The sequence below is a fragment of the Agelaius tricolor genome, unplaced genomic scaffold (genome assembly GCF_023055355.1).
Source record: "Agelaius tricolor isolate 1412-34295 unplaced genomic scaffold, bAgeTri1.0.p SCAF_10, whole genome shotgun sequence".
Lineage (NCBI taxonomy): Eukaryota > Metazoa > Chordata > Aves > Passeriformes > Icteridae > Agelaius > Agelaius tricolor.
In genome coordinates this window covers 3,265,769-3,292,514 of record NW_027269270.1, presented here as the reverse complement: position 1 = coordinate 3,292,514, position 26,746 = coordinate 3,265,769, and the positions used below count along the sequence as shown (strand labels likewise).

General features: G+C 41.7%; 1 protein-coding gene across 8 annotated transcripts in view; it reads left to right on the top strand.

Annotated features, from left to right (window-relative positions):
- Nucleotides 1-1,953: 1,953 nt before the first annotated feature.
- Nucleotides 1,954-26,746, top strand: part of PCNT (pericentrin) — a 70,166-nt gene continuing 45,373 nt past the window's right edge. For 3 of the 8 annotated variants that reach the window (XM_071434423.1, XM_071434420.1, XM_071434419.1), the window contains exons 1-19: nt 1,954-2,106; nt 7,038-7,235; nt 8,755-8,808; nt 9,370-9,549; nt 10,308-10,451; nt 12,731-12,895; nt 13,196-15,658; nt 15,743-15,835; nt 16,048-16,224; nt 17,195-17,450; nt 19,250-19,308; nt 19,484-19,658; nt 20,247-20,383; nt 20,915-21,026; nt 21,968-22,000; nt 23,610-23,874; nt 24,114-24,201; nt 24,747-24,963; nt 25,845-26,083. In XM_071434423.1, the coding sequence (XP_071290524.1) occupies nt 2,053-2,106; nt 7,038-7,235; nt 8,755-8,808; nt 9,370-9,549; nt 10,308-10,451; nt 12,731-12,895; nt 13,196-15,658; nt 15,743-15,835; nt 16,048-16,224; nt 17,195-17,450; nt 19,250-19,308; nt 19,484-19,658; nt 20,247-20,383; nt 20,915-21,026; nt 21,968-22,000; nt 23,610-23,874; nt 24,114-24,201; nt 24,747-24,963; nt 25,845-26,083 (5,109 nt within the window). In that variant the 5' untranslated portion in view covers nt 1,954-2,052. The remainder of the gene's footprint in view (nt 2,107-7,037; nt 7,236-8,754; nt 8,809-9,369; nt 9,550-10,307; nt 10,452-12,730; nt 12,896-13,195; nt 15,659-15,742; nt 15,836-16,047; nt 16,225-17,194; nt 17,451-19,249; nt 19,309-19,483; nt 19,659-20,246; nt 20,384-20,914; nt 21,027-21,967; nt 22,001-23,609; nt 23,875-24,113; nt 24,202-24,746; nt 24,964-25,844; nt 26,084-26,746) is intronic. The other 5 variants (XM_071434422.1, XM_071434421.1, XM_071434427.1 and 2 more) reach the window with 3 other exon arrangements.

Sequence of the window (26,746 nt, the reverse complement as noted above, 5' to 3'; positions counted from 1 at the left end):
CAGAGAAGGGATCACACTTGAGAATGAAGATTCAAAAGACCAAAATCAGACAAATGTAATCCTATAAAAGAATAACAGGTGTGTTACGTGCACCTCACAGGACATCATTATTCTGCTCTATTTAGCAGTGCTGAAGTCAGAGTTTGGACACGGTGCTCATTTTTGGACATGGTGGTTTAAGAGGGAAAAAGAATCCAGGAAATAAAAAATAAAAAGGGTACATTTAAAAAATGTAGGCTCTAAGGAAGACTTTAAAGAACTGGCTTTGTTTAATTAGTAAGTAGATGGTGAAAAGAGGACAGGCCAGCAGGTTTTAAATAAATTAGAGGATACAATCAAAGAACAGGGTGGAGTGGGGCGGGGGTTTGTCTGGAAAACCACAAGCATTTGGCTTAATAAGGAAGAGAAAACCTGATAAAAACAGGGAAAGAAATCTTCATTAGCCACTAAGGGAAATGATGGAGCAACTATCAAAAAAACCCCCAAAAAACCAACAACCCCCCCCCCCAAAAAAAAACCCAAAAAAACAAACCCAAAAAACTTTCACATGAGTTTTTACGAACAATTAAAAAACCAAATGTGTGAACATTGCAGAACTCCTCAGATATAAGAATGGATTCAATGACCTGATGAGGTCCATACCAGTATTGCATTTCTTTGATGTCTTTTATTGATTTTGATATTTTATAACCTTAATTTTAATTTCTGTGAGTTCTAAAAGACAGTTTAAAAATACATTATGATACTAACCAAGATGGTTAGAGGGGTGGAGCAGCTCTGCTGTAAGGAAAGGCTGAGAGAATTGGGATTGATCAGCCTGAAAAAGAGAAACTTTGGGGGGACCTGTGGCCTTCCAGTGCCTGGAGGGAGCCCACAAGAAAGATGGACAGGGAAAATTTACAGGGGCCTGGAGTGGCAGGACAAGGGGAAATGACTTCCCACTGACAGAGAGTGGGGTTAGATTGGATAGTAGGAAAAAGCTCTTCTCTGTGAAGCCCTGGAACAGGCTGCCCAGAAAAGTTGTGGCTGCCTGGTCCTTGGAGGTGTTCACTAAGATATTTCATTATTCAGACTTTGTCTTTTGCTACTGCCCTCGAGGCAGACGGGCTTTTTAATGTTTGCCAATCCAGCACACTGCTCTGAGTAACACATTTGACTAAAGCCTGTGTTTTTATAATTCAATTATTTCAAAATACAAAGAAACCACCAGATTTGTAGCTTCACTAAGCAGAGCAAAAGGGAGTTGAAGGTAGGACATCTGGGATCTTAAATGTATGGCCCTTCAAGGACGTTGGAGTAACCAGAAGACTCCAGAGAAGACAGAAGCCTGGAAATTTGGAGACAACTCCATGTGCAAGAAAATTACAGTGGACGGATTAAAGAATGACGACCAAATTAGCATGAAGAGTGAGAAATCAATAACCAATACTGGACAGAAGGCTGATTACTGAAGAGAATCATGCACCTTAGAACCAATGAACATTAATTAATTTTTTCGCCAAAAATTTACAAATAAACAAAAAGGCGGGAAGGCAGCCACCAACCCTCCCCGCACGCTATTGGCTGCCCTTAGCCCCGCCTCCATGGGGCCCCGCCCTTAGCCCCGCCTCCCTCAAGCAGCTCCCCTAGCCCCGCCTCTATTGCCCGCCCCTAACCCCGCCTCCATTGCCCGCCTCCAAGTCCTCGCTCCCCATTGGCTGTCTCCCGCGCTGGGCGGGGCCAGCGGCCCTTTTGAAAAGGCGCGGGACGCTCCCATTGGTGGCTGCCGCGGGAGGGGGCGGAGCTAGAGGTTCGCGCCGGCGTGCCCGCGGTATCCCAGCAGCCACTTAGTGAGAGTGGGCGGAGCCCGGCCGAGAAAAGCCGTCACCATTGGCCGGCGCTCGCTGTGCGTCATGAGCTGCGGCCAATGGGCGCAGGGCCCCGCCCCGCGCGGTGCGGCTGGCGCGACGGCGGGCGGGGAGCGGCCCGGGGCGGCCATGACCGACGCTTCGCTGTTACTGCTACCGCCGCCGCCGTGAGGGCGCGGGGGGCACGGACCGGCCCGGCCGCCGCATGGAGGCGCAGGAGGAGGCGCGGAGGCGCAAGCTGGAGGCAGGCAGGGCTAAGGTGAGGGGAAGGGGTCCCGGTTAGGCGGAGGCTGCGCCCGCCCCGCTCCCGGTGCGCTGAGAACTGTCAGGCCCTGCGTGCTTGGCCTCAGCCCGGCCCGGGTCTCTCCCCTCCGCGGCGGGTCCCGCGCCGCACTCGGAGCTGAGCCCGGGGGTGTCCCCGGTGGCGCTCCCCTGGCACGGTGGCTCCGCAGGAGAAGCCGTGCCCGGCGGTGTTTGTGTGTGCAGGCTGCCTGCGGGGCAAATCCCGCTGCACCGACATGGAAACATTAACTGGCGTCAACACGGAGCAGCTGGCAGCTGTGCATGTGCATTCAGGCTCTGCTCTCGTTGGTTTTAGGGGTTTTTCCTCCCAGCTCTCCCATTTTTGCCCGGGATTCAGTGTTTGTGCTAGTGGTATATAGGGATATATAATATTGCACTAGGGATTGAGGATCCCAAAGAGCAGGTGTTGTTTTATTACTCGGCTGGCTCACTCCCTTGCCTGTGTGTGCACAGGGAGAGCAGAGAGCTGGGCTCGCTTTGGTGGTTTCCAGTCACGCCGGTAGCAAACACTTCATAAGCTTTGAACATTCAGGTGTAGTGTAGGGACTTGTGTAGAGCTCACAGGATGAGGCTGATGCATAAAAATAACGTTCTCCAAGTAATTATTACCTGCAGCCACGTGTTTAACGCTGGTTGTGTGCTAACCCCGTTAGATAAACACTTTTGCTTTGTTTTGGTAATGATGTTCAAGGAGCTGATTGGAAATGCTTGGTTACTTTCCTTTTAGTCCAGCATTTCTGCTGGGTTTTGAGCTGGTTTTGTCATATTTCCCTTCTGGCTGTGCCTGCTGAATAAGGTTTTTTAAGTTCTCACCTTTCCAGTAAGAGTGGAATGGGACAGGGTCGGGGGAAGTTTGGACCCATCAGATCTTTCCAGATCCTGCCCTTTCTGCAGGGACCCAGCCTGGATATCTGGCCAGTGGGGTCAGAGGTGGCTTGGAGCTGTCCTGTATGTCTGCTGTGTTTCTGTTTCAGCTGCTTCCCAAGGGAGCTTTTGTGGCAGGGAGCAGGGTTGTAGCTGGACCTGAAGCTGCAGCCTGGTGCTGGGCAGTGCAGCTCCTCCATCCCTGGCCTGGCCCTCCCTGATGCTGCCATGGATTCCACACTGCCTGCTCCTGCTCAGCAGTTTGTCATCTGCCTGCCTTCCCAGCCTTGTCATGTGCTGTGAGAACACAATCCTCTGCTGGAGAGCAGCTGCTCAGGAAAGAGCTCCAAGAGCAGGACTTCCTAAGGTTGAAAGGTTGCCTTAGCATGGCACAACCTGTGTTAACATACATTAATTCCAGGTGCAGGACCTCTTTGTGCTTAGAAAAATGTGACAGACTTAGCTTGAGTAAGTTATTAGCTAGCTCCCACCTGTTGGAAAGCTGTTGTTTGCCATTAAGAAAAAAATAAAAGCAGGGACTTGCCTTATGTTTCAAGTTATACCTGCAGAGCCAGGGTTGCATTTAATATTTTTATACTGTGTGCTAAATCTCTGTCTCTCCATTAAAAAACAGAAATATCATTAGCAGCCCCATCAGTGTTGCTGCTGTACAGAATGCTGAGAGGAGAGGGGGAGTTTTAGAGAGGCAGAGGCAGATGTGGTGCTTCCTCTGCTGATTAACATATCACAGACATCTGTTCCTTGGTGGGCAGATTGTGGGCCCAGACAGCTTCCAAAAAGCACCCAGGTGACCTTTCCTCTTTTTTATTCTGCTTTTCATTTTTCTAGTTTTCTCTGTGCTCTCCTCCTCATGAGTACAACATAGTTTTGAAAGGGAGGAAGAGCCATGAGCAAGTGCAGGTTCTCTCTCCTAGAGCAGCTTGAGGTCATCCCATCTCTGGTGTGCCACAGGAGTGTTCAGTGCCCATCAGATCAGCTTTCTGAAGCCTTTCTGGAGGAGCTGCTGGCAGCAGGGGACAGGCTTGTGTGTGAGAGGCCTCTGTTGTAGCAACCTGTGCAGTGATGTAACTGCAGTTGGATGCTGCTTCACTCTGGAGGTGGGAGCTCTTGAGGGCTTTTTGCCTCACCCTCACCCTCCAGAAAATGAGATATTGTATCTTTAGCATCCTAGATTTTAGTTTGCTAAGCAATGACTTGGCAGAGAAATATGTTCTAATGGTTTCCTTTTCAGACCTGCATTTGCATTATTATGTAGGAATAAAACAATCCATTTTTGAGATGCATTTAAGTTATCACTTAATAATGCCAACTGTTATATTTATTGGAGACTGTAATTGGCAGCTAAGTATTGGCTGTATCAGGTACCTCACATTCCTGTTTCTAACAAATGCAGTGCTGATAAGCCAGGGTAGTAATTGAGAAACAGAACAAGCCTAATTATTCAGTGTTGCTTTTTTTCCCTTGTTTGTTTCTACCTCACATTAATTAGTCTGCATGTTGATCACCTGTGCCTCTTGTTACAGAGATCTCTGTGCCATACCTCAGGTGTGGCAAGTTTTGCTCTGCTTCAATTTTACAGTTAGGGCCTGAAAAATGAGAATGAGTGCAGATTTTCCAGCAAGTTTTCCCACCTCACCATTTTGAGGAAGGTCTAGAAAATATTTCTTGGTTTTGTCCAAGAGCACTTGTTGTTTATGTTTGCTGTATCCAGGAGCTGGACTAATGTTTATTTGAACAACCTGTTTCTGTTTGGTGCTGATGTGGTTTTCTGCTGTGTTCTGTTTTCTCTGGGTGTTGGTTTTGGTACTGATTTCTGAAACACATAAAGTAATACATCAACTTTTAACTGACTGGTGCTGGTGAAATGAAGTTGCAGTGCCTTGGTACCTGTAGAAAGGTGTCCTTGTGGATGCTGTGGAGGACAGTGCTCTCAGGGTTCCTGTGGCAATGCTGTATCTTGGCCAAAAGTGAAGCTTTCACCTTTGCATGTGCTTCTAGAAAGCAAAAGGAGGTTTAAATCATTCAAAACAGGCATGATGGGATCTCACTGTGATGAGGCAGTTGTGGTTTGTTTCTTTCTTCATGTTCACACTCAGTACTTCATGCTGGCTGTGAATTTGAGGTTCTCTTACAACAACATTTAACTTCATGTAGCTGATGAAAGGCTTTGGAAACCTGATACTGCTCTAAATAGAACTTTTCCCTTAAATCTGGAGCATGCCACTCCACCAAGTCCAGTAGTTCCATAAAGTTTTGGTGTAGTTAAGATATTTTTGCATGGCATGTGTTATGATTTTGTATGTTTAGTACCTGTGAATGGGACAAAGTAAGTTTTGTTTTCTTTGACCTGTGCTTTTAAAAATGTAGAGTGTTTAGGTGTTCAGTCATGCCAGGTCTTGGTATTTTCATGTGAGATTCTTGGTCTCCCTTCATGAATCAGTAACTGCTCTCTGTAATGCCCACTCTCTGTGCCTTTCATCTTTTCTGCTTCTTGTACTCCTGTTTTCCCTTTTTCCCTGCTTCAGCAGTTTGCTCTACTCTCCATTTTCCTGCAGGTTTCCTGCTGCCCCCTTTCCCCATGTTATCAGGTTAATGAGTGCTGTAGCTATTTTTGACACACATTGCCATCAGTAAGTGCTGGAGCTGACACCTGGTTTCAGAGGATAGGATTTGTGTCTCATTGCAACTTTATGGTCTCTTCATTCTGCTTGTCATGAAAGGCACAAATCTGGCAACATTCATTTAATCTGCATTTCAGTATTACTAACTCTAGAAACTACAGGAGGTCATCTTAAAAATTAAGCTTTTTGTACATGAGAATTTGATCAGCTGGTAAGAAATTGATGTTTTTCTGCAAATGTACCTTTTAAACAGGCTGCTGGGTGTGGCAGATGTTGAACTGTGCACCTGTTGAGGAGCTAAGCTGCCAGCTAGAAGTTCCTGTAAGGAGAGGGGACTGAACTAGATCCTTTCCACAAACTGAATGAGAAGAATGGAACAAGATTTTTCTGCAAGGTGCCTGTTGGGCAGGAAAACCAGGCTGTTAAGCAGTGGCTTTTTGTATGAGTTGCAGGTGGAACTTGGCAGTGATGTTTACATCCAGTCATCAGTTAACTATCTGTTTTGTCTCATCACAAGGATATAACACTGCACTTGATAACCTGTGGTTTTAACCTTGAAATCTTTTCCCTTATCAGAAGGATGTCTGGATTTCTGCTGTGTGGGAGATGTTACTTGGAAATGCTGCCTAAACACAATAGTAGGGTTGAAAATAACAATAATCCTTTTTAAGCTGTTTAGGGTGTTAGGGAGAGTTGGGTAATAAATTGTCAGTGACATTCTTTACGAGTCTCTGGGGCTTTGTAGAGCTGTGATAGCCTGATAAAGTAGAGCATCTGATTCTTCAACAGAAGAAATTAAAATGACCTGGCTTAATTGATTTTCTATTTATGTACTGGAGGCTGCTTTCTGGCGAAGAAGTTTTGCTGTGTTCTCTTAAGGGGGTGGCAGGGAAGGAGCATTAAAATTAACGGAAGTGAATCCTCATCTCAAAGCTTAGGCTGGCTAAGACCTGTTTAGATGTATTTGTAGGGGTGTGCTGGTGCTGGCACCATGACAAGGGGGTTCTTGTTTTTGCTGGTCTTGCAGAAAGACTGCTCAATTATTATTTTTTCCTAATGCTTCTACTATATTGACAACTCGTTCCTTTACTTATTTGTCTTGCTGTAATTCTGGATTCTTATTGACACACCAAGTTTCACTGAGTAAAACTTTGATTCTTGTGTGGAAATGAGCCTTTAGTACTGGTGTGAGATTTGTTGCTTAGTGGCACAGTTATCCAGTATGTTGTGAATTATCCGGGCAGATAAAGCAGTTTTTCTGCAGATGTATATAATTTATCAAGACAGGAGCTCTGTCACCCATGACTGTGTTAATCTTGTGGTCCTGCTACTTTTTCCTTGCTTACCTCTCCCTGTACCTCTTGCAATCTTTCCTGAACAGTTTGCTTACTTCAGACAGCGAAAAGCAAAGGGCGACGTCGCGCAGTCGCAGAAAAAGGCGGCGAAGAGGAAGGGCTCGGCTGTCCACACGCATGAGCTTCCGAAGGAAGAGCCCCCAGTAGCAGCCAGAGATGCTGGGAAGGGCATAGAGGCTCAGGCTGAAGACACCAGCCTGCCAGAGGCAGCAACAGAGGCACAGGTAAATTTTAGGATTTCTTGCCTTGGCTCCACTCCATTTGCAGGTAACAAGTGTTGCAGGTGGTTGTTTGACTCTATTGAGTGTTAGCTCATGGGCACTGGCCACTAGCTGCTCCTAGAGGAGAGGTAAGTGAACTGGTGTTATCTTCACTTGTAAAAGTTCACTCTCTAACAGAGTAATCTCATTTAGTAAGACATTACATGGCCTGGGCAGCTGTTATTGCCAGGGAGCTGTTGGCCTCCTAAATTAAAGCTTTTCACCTTTTGCTGCCATGGACTTCTCTTTGGGCAGACCTGCGGTTATGTGGCTGTGAATTCGTGAAATGGCAAATCTGGACTGGGAGATCAACAGCTTAAAAACTGCCAGGACCTTATACTGCACAGCATTCATTTGGTTTTGTATCACTTGGCTGGCTCAAATATGCTTAAATGTTTTCTGAGAAACTATAATTTATTCCAGCCATTGTAAAGCCAGCATAGATGTTATTTCCACAGATTTAAGGTGTGACTTTGCTTGTGTCTGATGTCTTTTGGTATGTCTGTACTGATGGCTCTCTAAAGGTAGTCATGTTCTCTGTGGAAAGAATTTTGTGCCTTCTGCACCAAAAGCATCTCTCCAGATGTTGCTGTGTTTTCACAACATACCACAATAACATCAAACTAAAGTGTTTGCAAACCTGCAATGATGGGGGATAAAATTTGTGTGTGTTATCCTGCTTTCTGTTGTGAGGGTATCCCTGATGCTTTCAGGATATCTTCAACAAAATGTTAGCATTGCAAAGGCTTTTATGAAGCTACACACCAAGGAAAAACATAGTGTTTTGTCACTCAGCCGTAGCAGTGTCCTTGCTGCATTTGTGTGAGCTTAAATGAAAAAAAACAAACAAAAAATCACTTACTGCTGCTAAACAGCTTTTTTCAAAATAGCTGGTTTGTAAAGCAGCTGGAATTCTAGGTTACCTGGAGAGGGTGCCTCCAGGGAGACAGTAATCATTGGGAACTGCTTCAAGCAGACTCAAAATGCAGGGAGAGCTGTGGACTGCCTTTTCCAAATAATGCCGTAGTCATCTTGGTCTTGTTGTGAATTTAGTGAGAGGGAAACCTCCTTCAAGGTATCAAACTATGTTAAATCTGTGTGTCAGAAAAAGGAGTTGCTTTTGTGATTACCTGAATGGTTTTAGCATGTTTGTTAATTAATGTCCTGTCAGTTTACTAATTTTTAGTAGTAGAATGAAGATTACTTAAGTGTTTGCCAGCTAAAATAGCAGAAGATCAAGCATTGAATCAGTGTTGAGGGTTAGCCCTAAATTTAAGTAGACATTATAATACTTTTGTTCGTTTGTTTTTCTGCAGTTTAGTTCTTTTCACCATGTAAGACCAGCTGAATTTAGCATAAAGTCAGTTTCTCACAGCACAGACCTTTCTGGCTCATGCTTAAGATGCTTTCAAACTAATTGTGATTTTCCTTATTCTTATTTAAAATAGCTATGATTTCATGTTTGTTTCATTTGTTCATTTAGCAGGGCAGCACTGATTTATGTAGCTGGGAGCCACTGGATGATCATGCAACTGAAGTAAGTGTGAAGAGGTGTATCTTTAGTACAAGATGCTGGGTAGAGCTGAAAGGAGACTGATAATTGGTTGCTAAAATGATTAATTGACCGTTGTTACCAAATATGATGAAACTGATGTGATTTCACTATTTTATGGTATAAAGCAGGCATTTCTCTATGTACATGTACTGGCTGTGAAAAGTGGTTGCTGAGAAAATTGGGTTTTGTAAAATCATAGACTGTGCCCAGAGAAGTTGTGAATGTTTCAATGCTTCCAATTGATACATGGGTTCATTTTTCATTGTTTCATACAATATAAACAAAATGTATTCAAAATAAAATACAAGATACTGTATCCTCTGTGATGATTGTAACAATGTTGCTCCTAAGAAGCCAGAGAAATTTCATTTTAATTGAGGAGCTTTACATTGTTGTTTCTCATTTGGGTGGACTCTTTCCAGTCAGATGGATGCCAAGGCTTTGTTTAAATTGGAAATATTCTGCTTCCTTCCTCACAACTTTTCAGATGAATCACAAAACGGTGTTTTAATGAATAACTGCGTTTCTGTTTCCTTTATGCAGAAAGCTGGGATGAATTCTGCTGCAGAGTACAGTGAGGCTGATGCTCAGGTGTGTCAGGCCAGGATAGCTGAGCTGGAGAGCAAGCTGCTGGAGAAGCAGGAGGCAGTGGAGAGACTCACTGTGCAGATGGATGAGCTGCAGGACCAGCTCAGCCAGCACAACGATTCCATGCAGCTCCAGGTATGTTTCACAGAACTGGGTAATGGCATAATAATATCTTATTTTAACCCTAAAAATATTTCGGTCTCAAGACTCAAAAACCTCTTGGTTTTTTTTAGTGAGAAGTACTCCACTTTGCTAGTGTAGTGCAAAAAGCAGCATCCTCTTCCAGAATATTAAAAAACTATTTTGCATTCCCTTTCTCTAGCAATTCTATATAAATTATTACCAGGTGCTTTCTAAGACTAGTTATTTTCCCCTGTATGTCTTCTTTTTCTCATTCTAGGATTGGTGAAATAAAGACATTTCCTGTTGGTGAGAAATAAATTGAAAAGATAAATGTAATTAACATAAAATAGGATTAATGTATCCCATCTCATTAGCCTCCTCTCACGAGGCTGAAGGGAATTGCAGGCAGATAGGAAATAATTTAGGGGGTACTAAATATTCATTATGTCCTTTTTGAAGACTTGATTGCTTTTTCCATCAATGAGAACTACAAATTTGGAAGTAAAAATACCCATTTCATTGCTGGTACCCCATAATTTGTTTTTAAAATCACTTTTGGTGAGGTTTGTCATCTCTGAGATCAGTTTAAGACTCCTCTTCCTTCATGCCTGCCATCATCTTTGGACACAAAGATTTCTTTGGTGCAAGTTGGTTAAAACTGAAATGTAACTACAAACTCCGTAATGGCTTTGCTTCAACAAAACCTACTTGGTTCCAAATATGTTAAGAATATCTTCATGTTAAAAGTGCACTTTGTCTGACCCCTGTAGGAAACCACAGTTCAGGAGCAGAATGAAATCATCAGGAAGTTGACAACCTGCCTTCAACAGGCCAAGCAAGACCGCGATGAGCTACAGGAGGAGGCTTCACGTGTGGCTGGCCAGATCCACGATTTACAGCTCCAGTTACATCAGGTGTGCCTCTCCTGCAGTTTGCATGTCCTTACAGAGACTGCAAGAACAACTTTAGGCTGTGAATGTAAGAACATTGAGCTGGTCATGTAGCTCCTCATAGTTCAGTTTGTAGCACAGCACTGCAAATGGTTTCAGGGCGAGGCAGGGTTTTTTCCTGGTTGCTATGGAGAAGTCCTGGAAATATCCTCCTGTTTTCCACTTGCTTGCATAATGTTTTGAAGGTCATTGCACTTCTTTGTTCATCACTTAAGCCCTTGTTAGGGAATTTTGCACAATGTTGTTAGTCGTGTTAGGAGCTGAGTGGAAGCCCTGCCTTAGGTTCAGATTTTTGGCAGCAGCTTGAATTCAGGTGAGGCACACCTAAACAGCCCTGGCTCATGAGTTCTTAAGAACTGCAGATCAGGTTTATCATAAATTGAGTTATTTACTGAGTAGGCAGAAGATTAACAGACAAATGGCCTTAAACAGGTTAAAACAACTACTAGAAGATGACATAAAACAGTGCAGAACATAAAGCTACCTATATTATAGCTAACAAACAATACTATAGATTAGGAGTCAATGTAACTTATCACTGAACTGATGAGGAGGTACACAGATTGCTTTCCCTCAACCCCCAAGAGAGTGACCACAAAGTGGCATCCCAGCTTTGGGGAAGGCCCCACACATTTCCACAGCATGTGCAGAAGACTTCTGCCTTGTGAAAATTTGGTGTAGTTTTTATAGTTTGTGAAGTGTTAAGTGTCTGTCAGTCAGAAATTCAAACTTAGCTTCCTTCAACCTCTCTCCCAAAGCAAGATGTTTATTGTCAGCTGGGAATGCCACCTCCATGGTGCCAGAAATATCTCACTACCAGACAGATGTCTGGCCTGAAATATTTCACCAATTAGCAAATTCTTGTGAGGGGGAAGATGCCCTGAGCTCTTGCACCAGCTGATAGGCTGAACAGATAAGCCCTTCTGTGGTGGGGGAATGTCCTGCCACAAGTGGTTTGTGGCCTGTGCACAACTGTTGCTATATAATTTGGGCCTGCCACGTGATCATTTGTCTTTTGCCAGAGAAATCTGTGAGTTTCTGCTTGGGCAACTGGAACATCTCAGCTGTTAGACAGAAACTTGCTGTGCTGAGGTCATGTGACTTGGCTCAAAGAAAGAAATTTCAAATGACACTGTTCAAGCAGCCTCTCTGACACGTAGGAACCTGCAACAGGTTGATCATGGATCTAATCCCTGGATAATGACACATACTGCAGCCTTTCTCTGCTTTAAAATGTGTTTTTGAAAGTGCTTTATTCTTTCTTGGTGACACTCAGTATTCCAATGGCTGTTCTCTCTGAACATATGTATTTGTTGTCCTTGGAGCTTTGTAGTATATGCCAAAGAGAAATGTTTCTGTATAGTAACTGTTTCAGGTTTGCAGGATCTTCGAGTCTGGATAGAAAGGGAAGGGGCATTTAAAATTTTTAAAAATAAAAACCAAGACTTTTTAGTCCAGCAATTATCTTAATGGCGTTGCTTCTGGCCTGAAAAAGGTCTGCTAAATGAAATTTAGTAAAATAACAAAAAATACTGCTTTCTATCTACAGTTGTGGTTGCAATAGCAAAATGTGGTAAAAGTGAAGGCTACTCAACAGGTGTTTGGGATTTGCACCATAAGCCATGGAAAGACAGGGATCAAGCCTCAATAGCATTTCAGGCATATTCTAACTAAGTCTAGTGAGATGATGCCCATTGTGGAAGGATGTCAACTTTGATATCAGATGAAAGCACTAATACTGCCTTACGTATTCTTCCTTGGTTTTAGCAACATACTGAGAAAAATATATTAAATAAAACATATTATCCTGATGGGAGAAATGTTTTCCTTTCATTTGAAAGGATGTGGAGAAGAAGAAACCAACCTTGAGTAATGAGCATTAAAGTCTTCTTCTTTACAGGGAAGACTGGTTTTGCTCATTGTCCTCTTAATGGCATGTCCAGTCCATTGGGAGTTCTGTTTTCTATTGGAGGAGTTCAGTATGATTTATTATGCTAGATTTATAGGTTTATCATGTTAGAAAAGCCACCACAGGGATGAATTATCTAACATTGGCATCTTTTCAGTGAGTAATAGTATCTAAAACATGGCGAGTGTTGTCTGCCTTTTTAGGATGATTTTTATTCCTTGAGAATGAAAGATTTAGGGTAAATCTGTAAATGCAATTGCTTACAGTGAGTCTTGTGTATGAGTTGTTTGGATACAAACTTTCTCCTGACTGTGAGTGCCTTTTATGTGTCCAGGTTACTGAGCTACTGAGGAGTAAAAGTCTCAGGCAAAAGGAAGGATTAGAAGCCCAGCAGCAAATGTCCTTGTTTCAGGACCGTCTCAGAGAGCAGAATGCGCACTTGGAGAGTCTCCGTGAGAAAGCACGTGACCTGCAGGTACAGCTGGAGTCTTCTCAAAAGGTAAAAACATATTTTTTTTTTTTTTTTAATTATTTCAAATTTGGTAGTAACTTGAATTTGCTATAGTGACATATTCATGAAGAAAGTCTTTTTATGTAGAAATAAATTTATGGGGATTGTGATGACTACCATACATTAATCAAACAGCTTGTTGTCTGGTTTCCTTTAAGAGTGTAAGTAGTAGTGCCATAAATAGTAACCTTAAACTTAAATGTTGTTATTTCTGAATACAAATTAAAAACATGAGGCTTAAGGAAAAGAAATCATGGTATATTTTATATGTAATGTTTTATTTTTAAGAATACCAAAGATAAAGAAAATCTGCTTGCCCAAATGGAAGAGGATATGAAAGATACAATGCAAAAGCTACACAAAAGCATAGATGAAAAAGAACAATTTATTAAAAGTCTTCAGGATCTACTGACATCAGAAAGATCTGGCTTGTCTGTACTACAGCACACACTTTCTCTCCGGGACTCAGAAATAACAGAATTAAAAAAAGAAATTGCTTTATCCAAAGTGAAAGAACAGCAACATATTGAAGAACTGAGAATCAGTCATGAGAAGGATATTTGCAGACAGTTGGATAACTTGAGGAATGAGCTGGAGAAGTGCCACAGAAGAGAGATTGCAGAAGCCAAGCAGATCTATGAAAAAGAAATTATTTTAAAATATAAAAATGAACTTGAACAGTTCAAGAAAGAACTCTGTACTTTGAATTCTGAAGAAAACATTCAGAATTTGAATGGCATAATAATTGACTTAAATGTAAGGCTTCGAGAATCTGAAATGAGTAAAGAAAATTTGAGGAAGAAACTTGAAAACCAATGGGAAGACTTTCAGAGGGAAAAATCTGAAATGGAGATGAAATACAAGGATGTAATTGATGGCCTTAAGTATCAACTTTCTTCTGCAGAAGAGCAAGTGAAGGAAGCCCAGCGATATAAAAAAGAAAAACAGTCCTTGAATGAAGAGATTCAGAAGCTGAATTCCTACATCCAGGAATTAAATGAAAAGCAGCTTTATGAGGCTAAAAAATGCATAGATGTAAGGCAAAATCACGATGGGGAGATTGTCTCCAATAAAAAGTTACTGGAATTGAGGGAAAAGCAGATTTTATCAGGGAAGTGTCAGCTGCAGGGAGTGGATCTGGAGGAGATGTGGGACAGAGCATGCCAGCTGGAAGGCAGAGATGAGCCAGTGTATCAGCCAGAAGTGGAGTTCCAGTCTGACTCCTCAAGGGATCAGTTGGAAGAAACAAGGAATTGGGAGATCACAAGGGATCATGGAAGTGGTGAAGGGGAGAACCTGTCTGAAGAACCCTTGTCAGAGCTGGGGCTTCTCAGTGCTGATGAAGGTATATTGGCTAAATACCTCGTTGCCACAGAAACTCCCGAGTACTCCTATGGGTCCAGCTCTTTGGAGGGCCATGCCATTGAGGAGGGCAGATGCAGTATGTATGGGTTAGACAGCAGTGTGCTCCTAGAACCCAGCAGAGATTTTGTGTCTTCTTCCTTCAACTGTAGCCTTGAGGAGGGAACGTGTCTTAGTGGCTTGGCTCAAGACCTTTCTGAAGAGGCAGAGGTGAGAGCAGAGGCCTTTGTTTCATGTGTGTCAGAGGGCTCCCTGCAGCAAAACCAAATTGGAGACCACGGTGACACAGAGGATGATGAGATGATGTGTTTGGCAGAGAGACATCTGAAGCCAGCTGAGCTGCTCCATCAGCAGTCAGCCATGGAAATGCCTTATCAGGACACCCAAGGAGCTGTTGGAAATTGGGAAGAAGCCATGTCTGAGCTCTCTCATAGGCATGCAAAACTGGAGGAAGAACATGAAGCGCAGATCCCTTGTGAAAAAGAACTTCAAAAAATGGAGAAGGAGAAAGAACTTGAAAATAAACACATGCTTCTACTAAAGCAGCAGGGTGAGGATGGAGGGCAGCCATCCCTAACACAAGTGTCCAACCCCTCTATCTGGTTAGAAATGGTGAAGGAGCTCCAGGAGGAAAGAGACATGTTGGTGATGCAGCTGCAAACTCAGGAGCACTTAGTGAGAGATGCTCAGGAGCAGCAAACAGCTCCTGATTCCGTGACAAGCCAAGTGCAGGCTCTTCTTGGCTGTGAGCTGGCAGCTTTGCAAAGTCAAAGGGATGGGATGCAAAGCCAGCTTGATGCTCAGAAGGCTGAAAACCAGAGAATAGCAGAGCTGTTGAGTGAGAAAACCGTATCTGAAGAGACATTGCTAAAAGAACTGGAGTTGCTCAAAGCTGAAATCAATAATAAAGAACAAAATTTAATGCTTTTGTTGAAGGAAAAAACAGCCTTAAGAGAGAGACTATCCAATGTGGAGGAGGATCTGTTGAAAGCAGAAAAAGCACTAGCAGAGAATGCTAGCATCATTGAGGACCTTGAGAGAAACATCCATGAGCTTAATGCTGAAATAAAAAACATCAAAGAAATACAGGAGTGTGAAAGACGGAGCTATGAGGACAGGTTAAACCACAGCAACCAAGAAATTAATAAACTAACTGCTGAAATGAAGGAAAAGTCTACTGAATACAGTGAGGAAAAAAGCCAGTTGACTGAAGAAATTGCCCAGTTAAAAAAGGCTCATTTGGAGCTTGAGGCTTGCTTGCAGAAGTCCTGTCAGGCTGCCCAGGAGGCTCAGTCCAAGCTGGAGAAGCATTACCAAGAACAAATGGATCAGATGGAGACTCAGCACCTTGCTGAATTAACTGAAGTGAGTTTGGCACATGAGAGACAGGTAGGAAACCTTGGTAACTCAGGAGTTGTGGGGTTTTGGAATGCTTAAGGTAGCCATTGCCAATGTTTGTATGCCTGTTTGCAGATCAAAGAGTTAAATGCTGAAATAAAAGACAAAGTGGAAGAGCAACAGAAGTTGGAAGAAATAAGAAAGGAAGAGATGGCTGTAATAAAAAAGGTATGTGCTGTAATTTGGTTTATTTTGGAAAAATAAGGTAATTTTGCATTGTCATGTGAGCAGTGTAAACATTTTAGAGATGCAAAATTCTGTTTATTGTTTTATTTGATGTTTTTGATTTGGGGCCAGGAGGGGGGGAGAACTCTTGCTCCATAATTAGGGCCAAACACTCAAATTTTCAAGAAAGCTTTTCATCAGAGTGTTCTCTGCAGGTTCATGAGCGGGAGCACGACCGGGAAATCTCTGAGCTGGCTGCTCAACACGCAGAGGAAATGGAGAAGCTCCGTGCTGAGCTCAAGGAGGAACAGAGGCACCTTTTAGATGAACTCCAGCAGCAAATGGCAGCCACACACAGAGCAGAGCAGGAGCAAGCTCAGCTCCAATCCCAGGTAAAAACAAAAAAATCTCACAGTGATTAATATAGTTCTTAGCTGACTTGATGATCTCCAGCATACACAGAAATCAAGGAGCCTTCTCCTTAATTTTTGTGGGTATTACACATGCTCTTTCACATGGTGCTGCAACCAAAGGAAAAGGAGTGTTCTCTTGGTGGCTGTTAGTAGATATATTTTAGAGGAGTTCTCCAGAATCCTCACTTTATATTATATTTAATATATATTTTAATATATGTTTTTAACATTAATTCTATTTTCATGTTCATTCTGAAGAAAACTGGATATTTAAATTGATGATTTTAAGAGAGAAAAAACTGCTTTGTATTTTTTTGTCTTGGCAAGTTTAACAAGTTAATTTTATAAAGGATGTAAACCCCTCCCACTTTTTAATTATCCCACTATTAATAATTAGGAATGCTACAGTGTGAAAACCTGACTTTTACTTCTGTATGTTTCCTGGGTTTTTGAACATTTCTACTAAGTGCAAAGTGGAAATGGGAAATGTTAAGTGTTAAGTCTAATTACAACCTGTTGGTACACTGGGTAGTTCACTTAAGAATTGAGGAGTGATGAATTTTATTTCTACTTCTCCAATATCACTTAGAACTTTACTTTGTTAACAAATTAGCAACAGCAGCAAACGTAAGGAATTCTTTCAATAGACAGTGAACGGCTGGGGTGAGCTTGTATTCTACTTTGATGTGAGGAAGCAGATAGAGGATATTGTGTAGGAAATTAAGAAGCAGGTAAGGAAAGCCTTTTCCAATGCACTGAAAACATCCAAATATCATTATAGCAGCTTATTTTGAGGGTTTCTTTAAGGCTCCTTGCCACAAAGAATCCATCTCCAAGTACAGAAAGGCAAAACTTAGATGTGTTTAACAGTGAAAACTGGAACTGGTGCTGAAAAAGCAAGCACATTTCATTAGAGGGGAGGGAGAAACCCTTTTTTACTCCACTGCAGACACTGCACAGCCTTGAACTGGAAGCTTTACGCCTGACCTTAAACAATCTGCACACCTCTCAGCTGGAGCTTACACAGTCCAACCTGAGGAAAGAGAAGGAGACTGCCCTGGTGGAGCTGCGGGAGATGCTCAATGACAAACGTGCTCAGGAGATCGCCATTCTGCAGAGCCGCCACCAGCTGGAGTGGGAGAGGATCAAAGAGCAGTGGCTGAAGGAAAAAGATGACCTTAAGTCCAAGTATCAGCAGGAGCTAGGTATTAAAGCTGGGGAATAAGTGTTTTCTTCCTGCACAGGTTCCTGTCTTGGTGTAGAGCTGGCCTGTGAGTGACAGCTGGTGTTACCTCTAATATGGGCAAGAGTGCATGTTTTATATATGAAAATGAAGCTGTGCAGACCTGAGTTTAGTTGTTATTCATCTGTAAATTAGTGCTAAACTGAACTGCTTTCTTTCAGGAGGCTTTAAACCAAGTTCTCATAAAGAACTTGTTCAGTGCAGGGAGTAGAGCTCTTATCCCTTTTGTTTTGTCAGGGTTTTTCTTGCCCTAAGTCAGCACTCTGTTATCTTTGTGAGAAGATATGGGAGGGCTTCCTGGCTTAGCCTGTCAGTGTTAGGAAGGAGTTGGGAAGGGGCTGAAAGGCTCAGTGACCTGTAGCTGGGTGTCCTTGGAGATGCACTTCATGTAAGACTCTGTTTTGGCATAAGCAAGAGGCAATTGCACCTCATAGTACTGAAGGCCTGCTGAGGATGCTCTTAGCATTCCTTGGGAAGTTTCCCTCTTTTCAGGTCAGAGCATTTTTGACCTGTATGGCAGATCTTGAGGACTTTCTGGAGACAGGTGAATCTTGCAGCCCCTCACTGAAGAATACAGAATCACTGGCTGGTTGGGCTGGAAGGGCTCTCTGGAGATCATCAAACCCCCTACTAGAGCAAGTTTACTGAGAGCAATTTGCACAGGATTGTGTCCAGGCATGTTTGGGATATCTGCAGAGGAAAAGGCTCCACAGCCTCTCTGGGCAGCCAGTTATGGGGCTCTGTCACCCTCACAGTAAAGAATTTTTTCCTTGCATTCAGATGGATCCATGGGGAACACTGCTAAGTGCAGGCCTCTAGCCAGACTCTGCACTCTCATCACACCCTTCTGAGCTCTGCAGTAAGGCTTAGAAACCATTCCTCTAGTTGTCCTTCTCTAAGAGAAAGAAAACTTTCTTTTAGGAGTGTCTCTTTTTGACCTAAAAGTAGGAAACCATTTGTTACCACCATTAGTGCAGTGAACTGACAGCACAGTCAGTGCTGGGATCTGGGAGCAGGAGGAGGTCAAGATGCAGTTCTTGATAGCAATGCTGTTAAATTGTGTTTTACCAGTCTAACTTAATAACAGTTTAAGTTTTTCTTTCCCATGGAAAGGCTTTTAATAATGGTTTCATATTATAAACTATTAAATATTATAAATAAGCCTAGTCAACGTGGCTGATAGGCTTTTACAAGGTTCCTTCAAATCAAAAAAAGGGGCCAAACAAGAAGCTGGAATTAATCCAAGGAGGAGCTGGAAAGGAAGAATCTGTTGGTGTCAGTGATAACTGAGCAGATAGTGGCATAGATGGAGTCTTTTTTACTAGACATTTGTAGAAGAAATTTTGAAGTTTCCTACCTGCTACTGCTGCATGTTACTCCTTCTGTCTCTCTGGAGATTCTGTTCTCATAGTGATGTGCAGTGAAATGTTAAAATGACATCAATATTCATTTATATAGTTACTTTTTAGTATCATGTTCTCTGAAGACTTAAGCAGCCTTTACTAATTAAATGGAACTTTACTTTCTGAATTGTTGTTGCAGCTTTCTAAGTTCTAGAATGCTTCTTTTCTAAAATGAAAGTGAAATAGTGGGATGTAACATAACAGCAGGTGTGGCTAGAACCCAGCATCTTACTCTGCTCTATGCCTGCCCATTTAAGTCCTGAGTTTGATGTTGAAAACTGTAATCTCATTCATATTTCTACTTACCATTTAACACTATTTTATGTAAACTTTTATTAATAAGTGTTTTATTTCACAGTTGACCAGAGAAAGAAAATAGAATTGGAAATGGAAGAGACACATGTCCAGGCATTAGAGGTACAAATTCTGTTCTTTATACAAGAAAAAAAGAAAGGTGCTTTCAGAAAGCAAGAGCTGGTACAAGTCCCAGATCTGCTACAGATCTATTGCAAAGGACAAATAAATGGAGAATAAAAATCATTAATTTCCTAAACGTGTTTGCTTTAATATAATGCATGTTTTACTCTCTTAGACCCTCAAAAGAGACTGGGAGTTAGAGTCTGATAGACGTTTACAAAAGGTGTGTGAGGAGCTGTGTGACAAACATCAGGCTGAGATGATTGCACTGCAGAAATCTCTGGAAATGGATCTGGAAAAAGTCAGAGCAGAGCTGGGGCTTCTTTCTGTTGAGAATGTACAATCTAAAAGTAAGTATCATGCTCTGGGAGGCAGCTGTTTTATTGAACAGAGACATTGATTTTACAGCATGTATAAAAGCAAATACAAGCTGTATTTATGTAGCCTTATTTAAAAACTGGGACAATGGCATGAGACTGTCTAGACATGGTTGTAAATGAGAAATGGTTTAAAACCTAGATAGCATTGTTGCATTTCAACTTGCACAGAGTATGAGATGCAAGGTGAATATTAAAGGGAAGTGCTGATTTGCTCCCATCTGAAAACCTGTTCTGACAGTTGCTGAGTTAATAAAAATTGTGGTTAATATTAAAAGAAGCTTTGTCTAGCAAAAAATTGCATTTGGCTTGTGGATAGTTAAGGCTTAATGGAACAATTGGTTGTCTCTTAGCTAACTAACAGTGTGGGATGCAGAGAACAACAAAGCAGTGCATGGAAATATTTGACTTGCAAATACTTTACTGTCAAGCATTTCTGTGATTCCCTGATATCTATTGCTTAAGCTAGAGACAATACATTTCTATTTTTGTTGCACAGAAATTGTACAGGTTATTCATTAACTGAGATGAGGGAGTAACAGAACTGTTTTTTGATTTTAGTGAAATGTATAGAATTGGAGAGGCAACACCAGTTAGCCATCACAAAGTTACAAGAACAGCTGCAGGCTGAACATAATCAACTCCTAGAAGACATAAAGATGAAAAGCCAAGAAAAAGAAGAGGATCTTCAGAAGGAGGTAAGTTACATTTCTTTAGTAGTTTAGAGTAGTTGATTTCTCTTTATGTTACAAAAAGTAGATCATATACATATCATTTGGGTGACCTGTTTGTATTTAGGGATGTTACTGCAAAAGCAAAATGCATCATGAAGCAGGTCAATACTCTGGGAGTTTCCATAGGGGTTCAAAACCTTTGGAATGCAGATGCCTTTGTGCCATTTGGTGCCATCTCTTCATCCATATTTATATTCCTAATTTTATGGTTCTCACATTTTGTTTTTATCTGGCTAATGCCTCACTTTTTTGCCAGTGGAGATACTTATGGCATCAGGAACAAATTCTTCCCTCTCAGAGGAGTGGGTGTAAGAGTTAAGAGATGCTGCTACTCAGCATCTCTGATACTGTCAGGAGCTGAGAGTGGTGTTGTCACTGTTTCCACTTAGTTCTGACAGAAGTGTCTCTTGAGTGTAAAATAAGCCCTGAGAACAAAATTGTTTAACAAGTTGTGGTGGGATGGGGTTTTTTTGCTTTTAACGTGTTTTTTTGTAGCTGGACCAGCTTCAGGTCAAGCATGAGCAACTCAAGGTTCAGTCCCAAGAAGAAATGAGGCAGCTTTGGTCTCAGCTTGACAGTACCCGAGCAAATCGACAAGAGCTAAGTGGTATGTTCATAACTGACACATTTTAGTTCATTTTTTGCCTTTTCTTCATACAGATGGACACATTTTTGACACAAAATGCTTTTAGCTGTTTTACCAGAAACACACAGGAAGGCCACAGTGTCAGTGGGTTGTAGCCCAGTGATGTGTCTCTAGGTTGAGGTGAGTTAGTGTCAGATGACAGGTTCTGCAGTGTGAAAAAGCATGGTATGACTGTGGGGAAAAGCTTACTCCTGTGCTTTTCCTTTCCCTTCCCACTCCATTCCTGCACACTAGAAAAACATTCAGTTAAAACTAAAGGTTTTTCATTGAAATGTCAAATTAAGGATCATGTAATTAAAAACTGGAGAAAATGCTGGTCAGTGCAATAACATGCTCCTATTTGTATTTCTGTTTCAAGAGCCAGGTGTATTAAATAAAACAGCCAGTTTTGCAGTGTAGTGGTTGGAGGTGACAGAGACTTTGGAAATAAAATAGAACATGTCTTAGATGTGTGTGCACAGACCTGTATAACACACTGAAGAACTGCTGGGGAAAAAGGAAAGCTGGAGACCATGACTCTGCCAGTGTTCTTGTGTTGAGACTCTAAAATGAGGTTCTTGAGTTCTAGTGGGGTAGTTAGAACAGAAGGCACATAGAACATACTTCAAATGCTATTTCAGATATTCTGAATAATATAACTTTAGGTAGCTTTTGAATTGTATTAGGGTTTTGTTTGGTTTGGTCATACACTAAATAAGTAATTTTTTCTATTAGGCAGACTTTGCCTTAACTATTTCACCTTTTTGTTTTGGTATAACAGAATTATAGTACATAGCATTTCATAGTATTTGCTGGAATTCTTCCCTGTAGCCCTAACCTTTAACATTTCATATGTTTTTCTATGTTACTAACCACTCACAATCCCATTCTTTGGACCCTTTCTGTTTTCATCTTTCATGAAGGTGGTGAGACCAGAATGCAGGCCCATGGTGCAGGTGAGAATCTCTTTTGGTGTGTTAGATCTTAAAGGTGTTTTGTTTTACTCTGCTGCTCTTGATTTGAGTGCTGATTTGACCATGCCTTTGGGTTCATGGTAGGATTCCAACCATAGCAGCTGCATGATGGCATTGCTGTTCAAAACCATGAAACACTTGTTTGGCTTCATTTTGTGCTAGTAGTCTTTGCTGGTAGGCAAAACCTACCTATGTCAGATTGGACTTGCCCTGCCTACCTCATTGATGGTGTCACTTCTTGGCACTTGATTCCTCTGGTCCCTGTGCCTGGCAGCTTCTCCCTTTGGAAGCAGGCTTGAACCATGGCCTTCACAGAATTATGGAGTGGTTTGGGTTGGAAGGGACCCTAAAGATCACCTCATTCCAACCCCTGCCATGGGCAGGGACACCTTCCACTATCCAAGCCCCATCCAGCCTGGCCTTGAACACTTATTTCTTTTCTTCCTGTTGCTGCTGGCATTTGCATTGTGAGCATTTTTTCATGCCACAAATGCATTTTCTGGTTTGCTACACAAAACCACATTGTGACAATCAGTTGTGTTGCTCCTGGATGGCATCCTCTGTTTCCATCAACTTTTCTTGAGTTTCTCTTGTGTAACGTAAGCAACTGCTTTTCTCCAGGCAAGTTGGTTTTTTTTTAAGGAACTTCTCCAAGTTCTTTCTTCTTGAAATCTATTTCCCTCTTCAGTGGGAAGTGATCCCACTGAAGATCCCCAGTGATTCTTTGGGGATTTAACTATCTTGAATTATTTGGAAACTTGAGCTATGGGGAAAGCTTATCTCTCTTGAGATTTTTTTTCCCTTTTTACCTACCTTTTAACTTACCTAAGTGTTACTGCTACTTTAATACAGAAGGTGGGGAAGAAAGCTCCCAGAGGGCTAATGAAAAGGCTGCAGTTCTTACTCCCTGGAAGGAGGGCAGCTTGCTGAACCAGCCTTGGTAGCTGCTTTTTGCTGCATTCCTGTTTTATTGGTTGATTCTTGTAATCCAGTCAGTTCAGCCTCTGAGCACACTATGGGTAATGAACCATCATTCATTTTCTTTTCCTTCTGGTGATTTTTGGTTTTCTGCACAATTTATGCTCAATTTGGTTTTGTTTGGATGGTTTGGCCTGAAGCAATTTAAATGTTCTTGAATAATTTATTGCCTCTGGGTGCTTCAGCAGCAAGGAGGTTGAAGATTAAGCAATAGTGCAGGACTCTGCCTGTTACCAGCCTAGTCCTGGACTGCAAGAAAACAAGGAGAGCTAACTGTACTGGTGATTTTGATTTGGATTAGCATGAGGATGGTTTCTCTGAATGCAGTGTAACTGAGAATGTCTTCTGAGGAAAGAATTTTTGTCTGTTAGAAGTTCATTTTCCTATCTCATTGCTATTTCCAGTAAATGGTTCTTACCTCAACCTGCAATCTCTGCCTTTTGTGACTCCCCATTGAGAAGGGAGTGGCTTGTGGTGTTTTTAGGGGAAATACTAATGGGACAATGCCATTCCTAAACCACTGACACTTGGTAACTAAACTTAATCTTCACAGAATGACTTGGCCTCAAGAGATGTGTTCTTAGTGCTTGTGTTGGTTTTGCCTCTGTTCCAGAGCTAAAAGAGCAGCTCCTGGCTCGAGCATCACAGGTAGAAGAAATAGAGTGTTTAAAACAGGAGTTTGAGCAGCAGCTTCAGCAGAGAAACAGGGAGCACAAAGCTGAATTGGAACAAATGAGACTTCATTTTGAAAACAAGTTAATTGTTGCTGAAGAAAACTACAAAAAGGAATTGACTTTGTTGCATCAGAGACCACAAGAGCTGATGGACTCTTCACTGCCAGAGTTGGAAATGAGTCAAGATCAAGCAGGGGACATCAGGTGATCTGTTCTTCTTCCTTTCATTTTGTGACAGCATGCTTCCATTTTATTTTTCTTTAGCATAAAAGATGCTGTTAGCATCTAAACCTATTGGGATTGAGCATTAGGTGATGGCCCAGTCCTGAGCAGTTGTTACAGTTGCCCTTTGCCTACTTTCAGTACTACACCATAAATCATCCAGAAAATATAACTTGATTCATGACATAACACAGTCCTAAATTTTAAAACCCTTTTCTCAGGTCAGCTGTGTCACTTTTGGAAGAGACTGCTGAGAAAGAGAGAAGTGTTGCACTTGATCAGCTAAACCAACAACTTAACCAGCAACAGGTAGGATTTTTGATATATTGAAGGTTCTACTGTTCTTTATATGACCTGTATGAGAATTGATATCTAATTCCTAGCTCTTGCCAAGATAAAATTAATTTGTAGGTGTTTAGTAGGGCTTAATTATTTTTGACAACAATGTTGTGAATTACCAACTTTAAATAGCTCTCAGCCTCAGAGAGGCTGTAGAGTAGAACAGCTACAACAGTGCTCTGTAATTTTATGTGCTGTTTGGGTTATCCTGTGCTGGGTAAGGAACTTAGCAGTTCTTCTACACCAGGGCAGAATTTGTGGTGTTTCTCTTTATCATGCTGGTAGTAATTGTTCCTGTCCTTATTCTCTTAAAACCAAGATGCTAATGGGCCCCTCTTACATTTATGCCTCTATTTTCATGCACCTTGCTGTAACTGAAGATCTCAACATTTTTGCTCAACTTGTTTCAAGTTGACTAAGAGTTTGGAAAAGGAATTTTCCTTTCTCTCATTGAGTGTTTCTCACCATGGTTTCTTAGATGCTGAAGATCTCTTCCTAACCCTTTATTTCTGTAGGAAGAACTTGCCTGTTTGCAGCTACAACTTACAGAACAGCACAAGCATGAATTGGACTCCTTGAGATCCTCCCTTGCACTTCAGTATAAAGAAGACCTGATGAAAATGAAGACGGATCTGTCAGAAAAATATGCAACAGAAATTGAGGCCTTGAAAAGAAAGCATGGTTTAGAACTTGAGCAGCTCCATGCCCAACTTTCAGAAGAACAGTCTAAAGGTAGGATGGCCTGACAGACTGAGAAGGGAAAACAGTAAGCTGCTTGTGTGGCTTATAGTTTTCTTTAAACAGGCTTATCTGAGGAAGTTTTCAACTTATTATTTTACTATGGGGAACATTTAACAGATGTTAATCCCTTTCATTGAGCACTTAGGGGCACGTTGAGTTGCACTTCTGAAGATGTGGTGACCTGAAGTTGCTTGCTCTGTAGTAAAAGCTACTACAACTGTGGAGCAGTTCCTCAAAGGAGTTGATCAAGTTTCCATTTTGGATGCCTAGAAGGGCACTGTCATACAGACATTTGGACCAGCAATGCATAACTACTTTAACACACATGGGTATAATTGTATTCCACTGTATGTTGGTTAAAAGGATTAGTAGAGCTATTTTAATTTGCACTTATGTTTCTTATCTTCAATTATATATTTTTAATACTTGAGAGGATATCAAAACTGCTTAAATTAGTATGTTTAGAGATTTGTCCCATCTGACTTCTGGTGAAATGCTTTGTGTAAATATGATGTGCAAAAGAGGAGATAAAACTTCCATAAATCTGCCATTACATTGCCCAGAAAGAAATTCTGCTCCTCTGGCTGCTGCAGATAAGGAGGGAGGTCCTGCCACAGGTTTTATGACTACTCTGTGTATGTTAATACTAGTAAATTCCCAAGGTAGTGATAAAATGGAACAGAGTATAAAATCATCCAGCTAAGGGGTTCTCCTTGTCCTGTATTTAGCTTGGCTACTGATAAATTGCACAGCCAAAAACATTCAGCTTTTTTTCTATGCATCAACAAGAGCTGTTAAAATAAATTCCAGTATGTCATTTTATTGTCTGGCTTGGATTTTTCTTTTTTTTTTTTTTTTTTTTCCCTTTCCAGAAGTCACCAAACTGTGTCTCCAGAGTGTTGAAGATGTGGCACGTCAGGTTGAGGTGGAGGTGGCTGAGCGAGTGTCTGTGCTGGAGGAAGAGCACAAAGCCAAGCTTGCTCTCTTCAACTCTGAGAAACAGCATATTGCAGAGCTCTCAGAGGAAATAAGGCATTTAAAGGAAGAGCTTATAAAGCAAAAAGATTTTTCTGAGCAAAATGAGAAGCATCTGAAAGAAGAAATGGAAAAAGTAATTTGTACTACAGAACTGTTTTGTGTAGAGTTGGGCAAGGTCCAGCCTGGTGGGAAGGCCAAGGGAGGGAGAAGCAGCACTTGAATTTCCAAGTCCCTGGTTTGGGGATAGCAGCTAAAGCTTTGAATGGCCTTGCTTGGGTAGACACAAATGTTGGAATACACTTCTGTTTTGGGGTGACTCTTGCACCTCAGAGTCTGAGAGCTGAGACATTCATACACAGTACCATCACTCTTGCATGTTAAATCAGCTGTTCCAGCTGAGGATAAACTTGGAATTAATTAATTCATTGCTTAAATTGCTGTATATTTGAATGCTTAGGAGAATTAGATGGGTGAAGTTCTTATTTATCAAGTCTTCCTTTCCACCCTTTTTAAAGAGCCATGGATATGTGTATCTTTTTCCAGGCTTAGAAACTGTTGGAGAAAGCCAGAGAGAGTCTTTTTTTGCTTTCTCTAATGGAGCAATCATTTGCTACTTTGGCTTCTGTTGTTGTGCTACATGGTTTTTATGTGGATTTTAAAAGGAGAAGTTTAAAGGGGATTTTTCTTCATGCATAATATAAACACCTAAGATGCCCATAGCTGTATAAGTGGAACTCCTGAAAAGAAGATAAGTGACCTCAAGAGAAATCAACATAGAGTATGAGTACCATAGTAA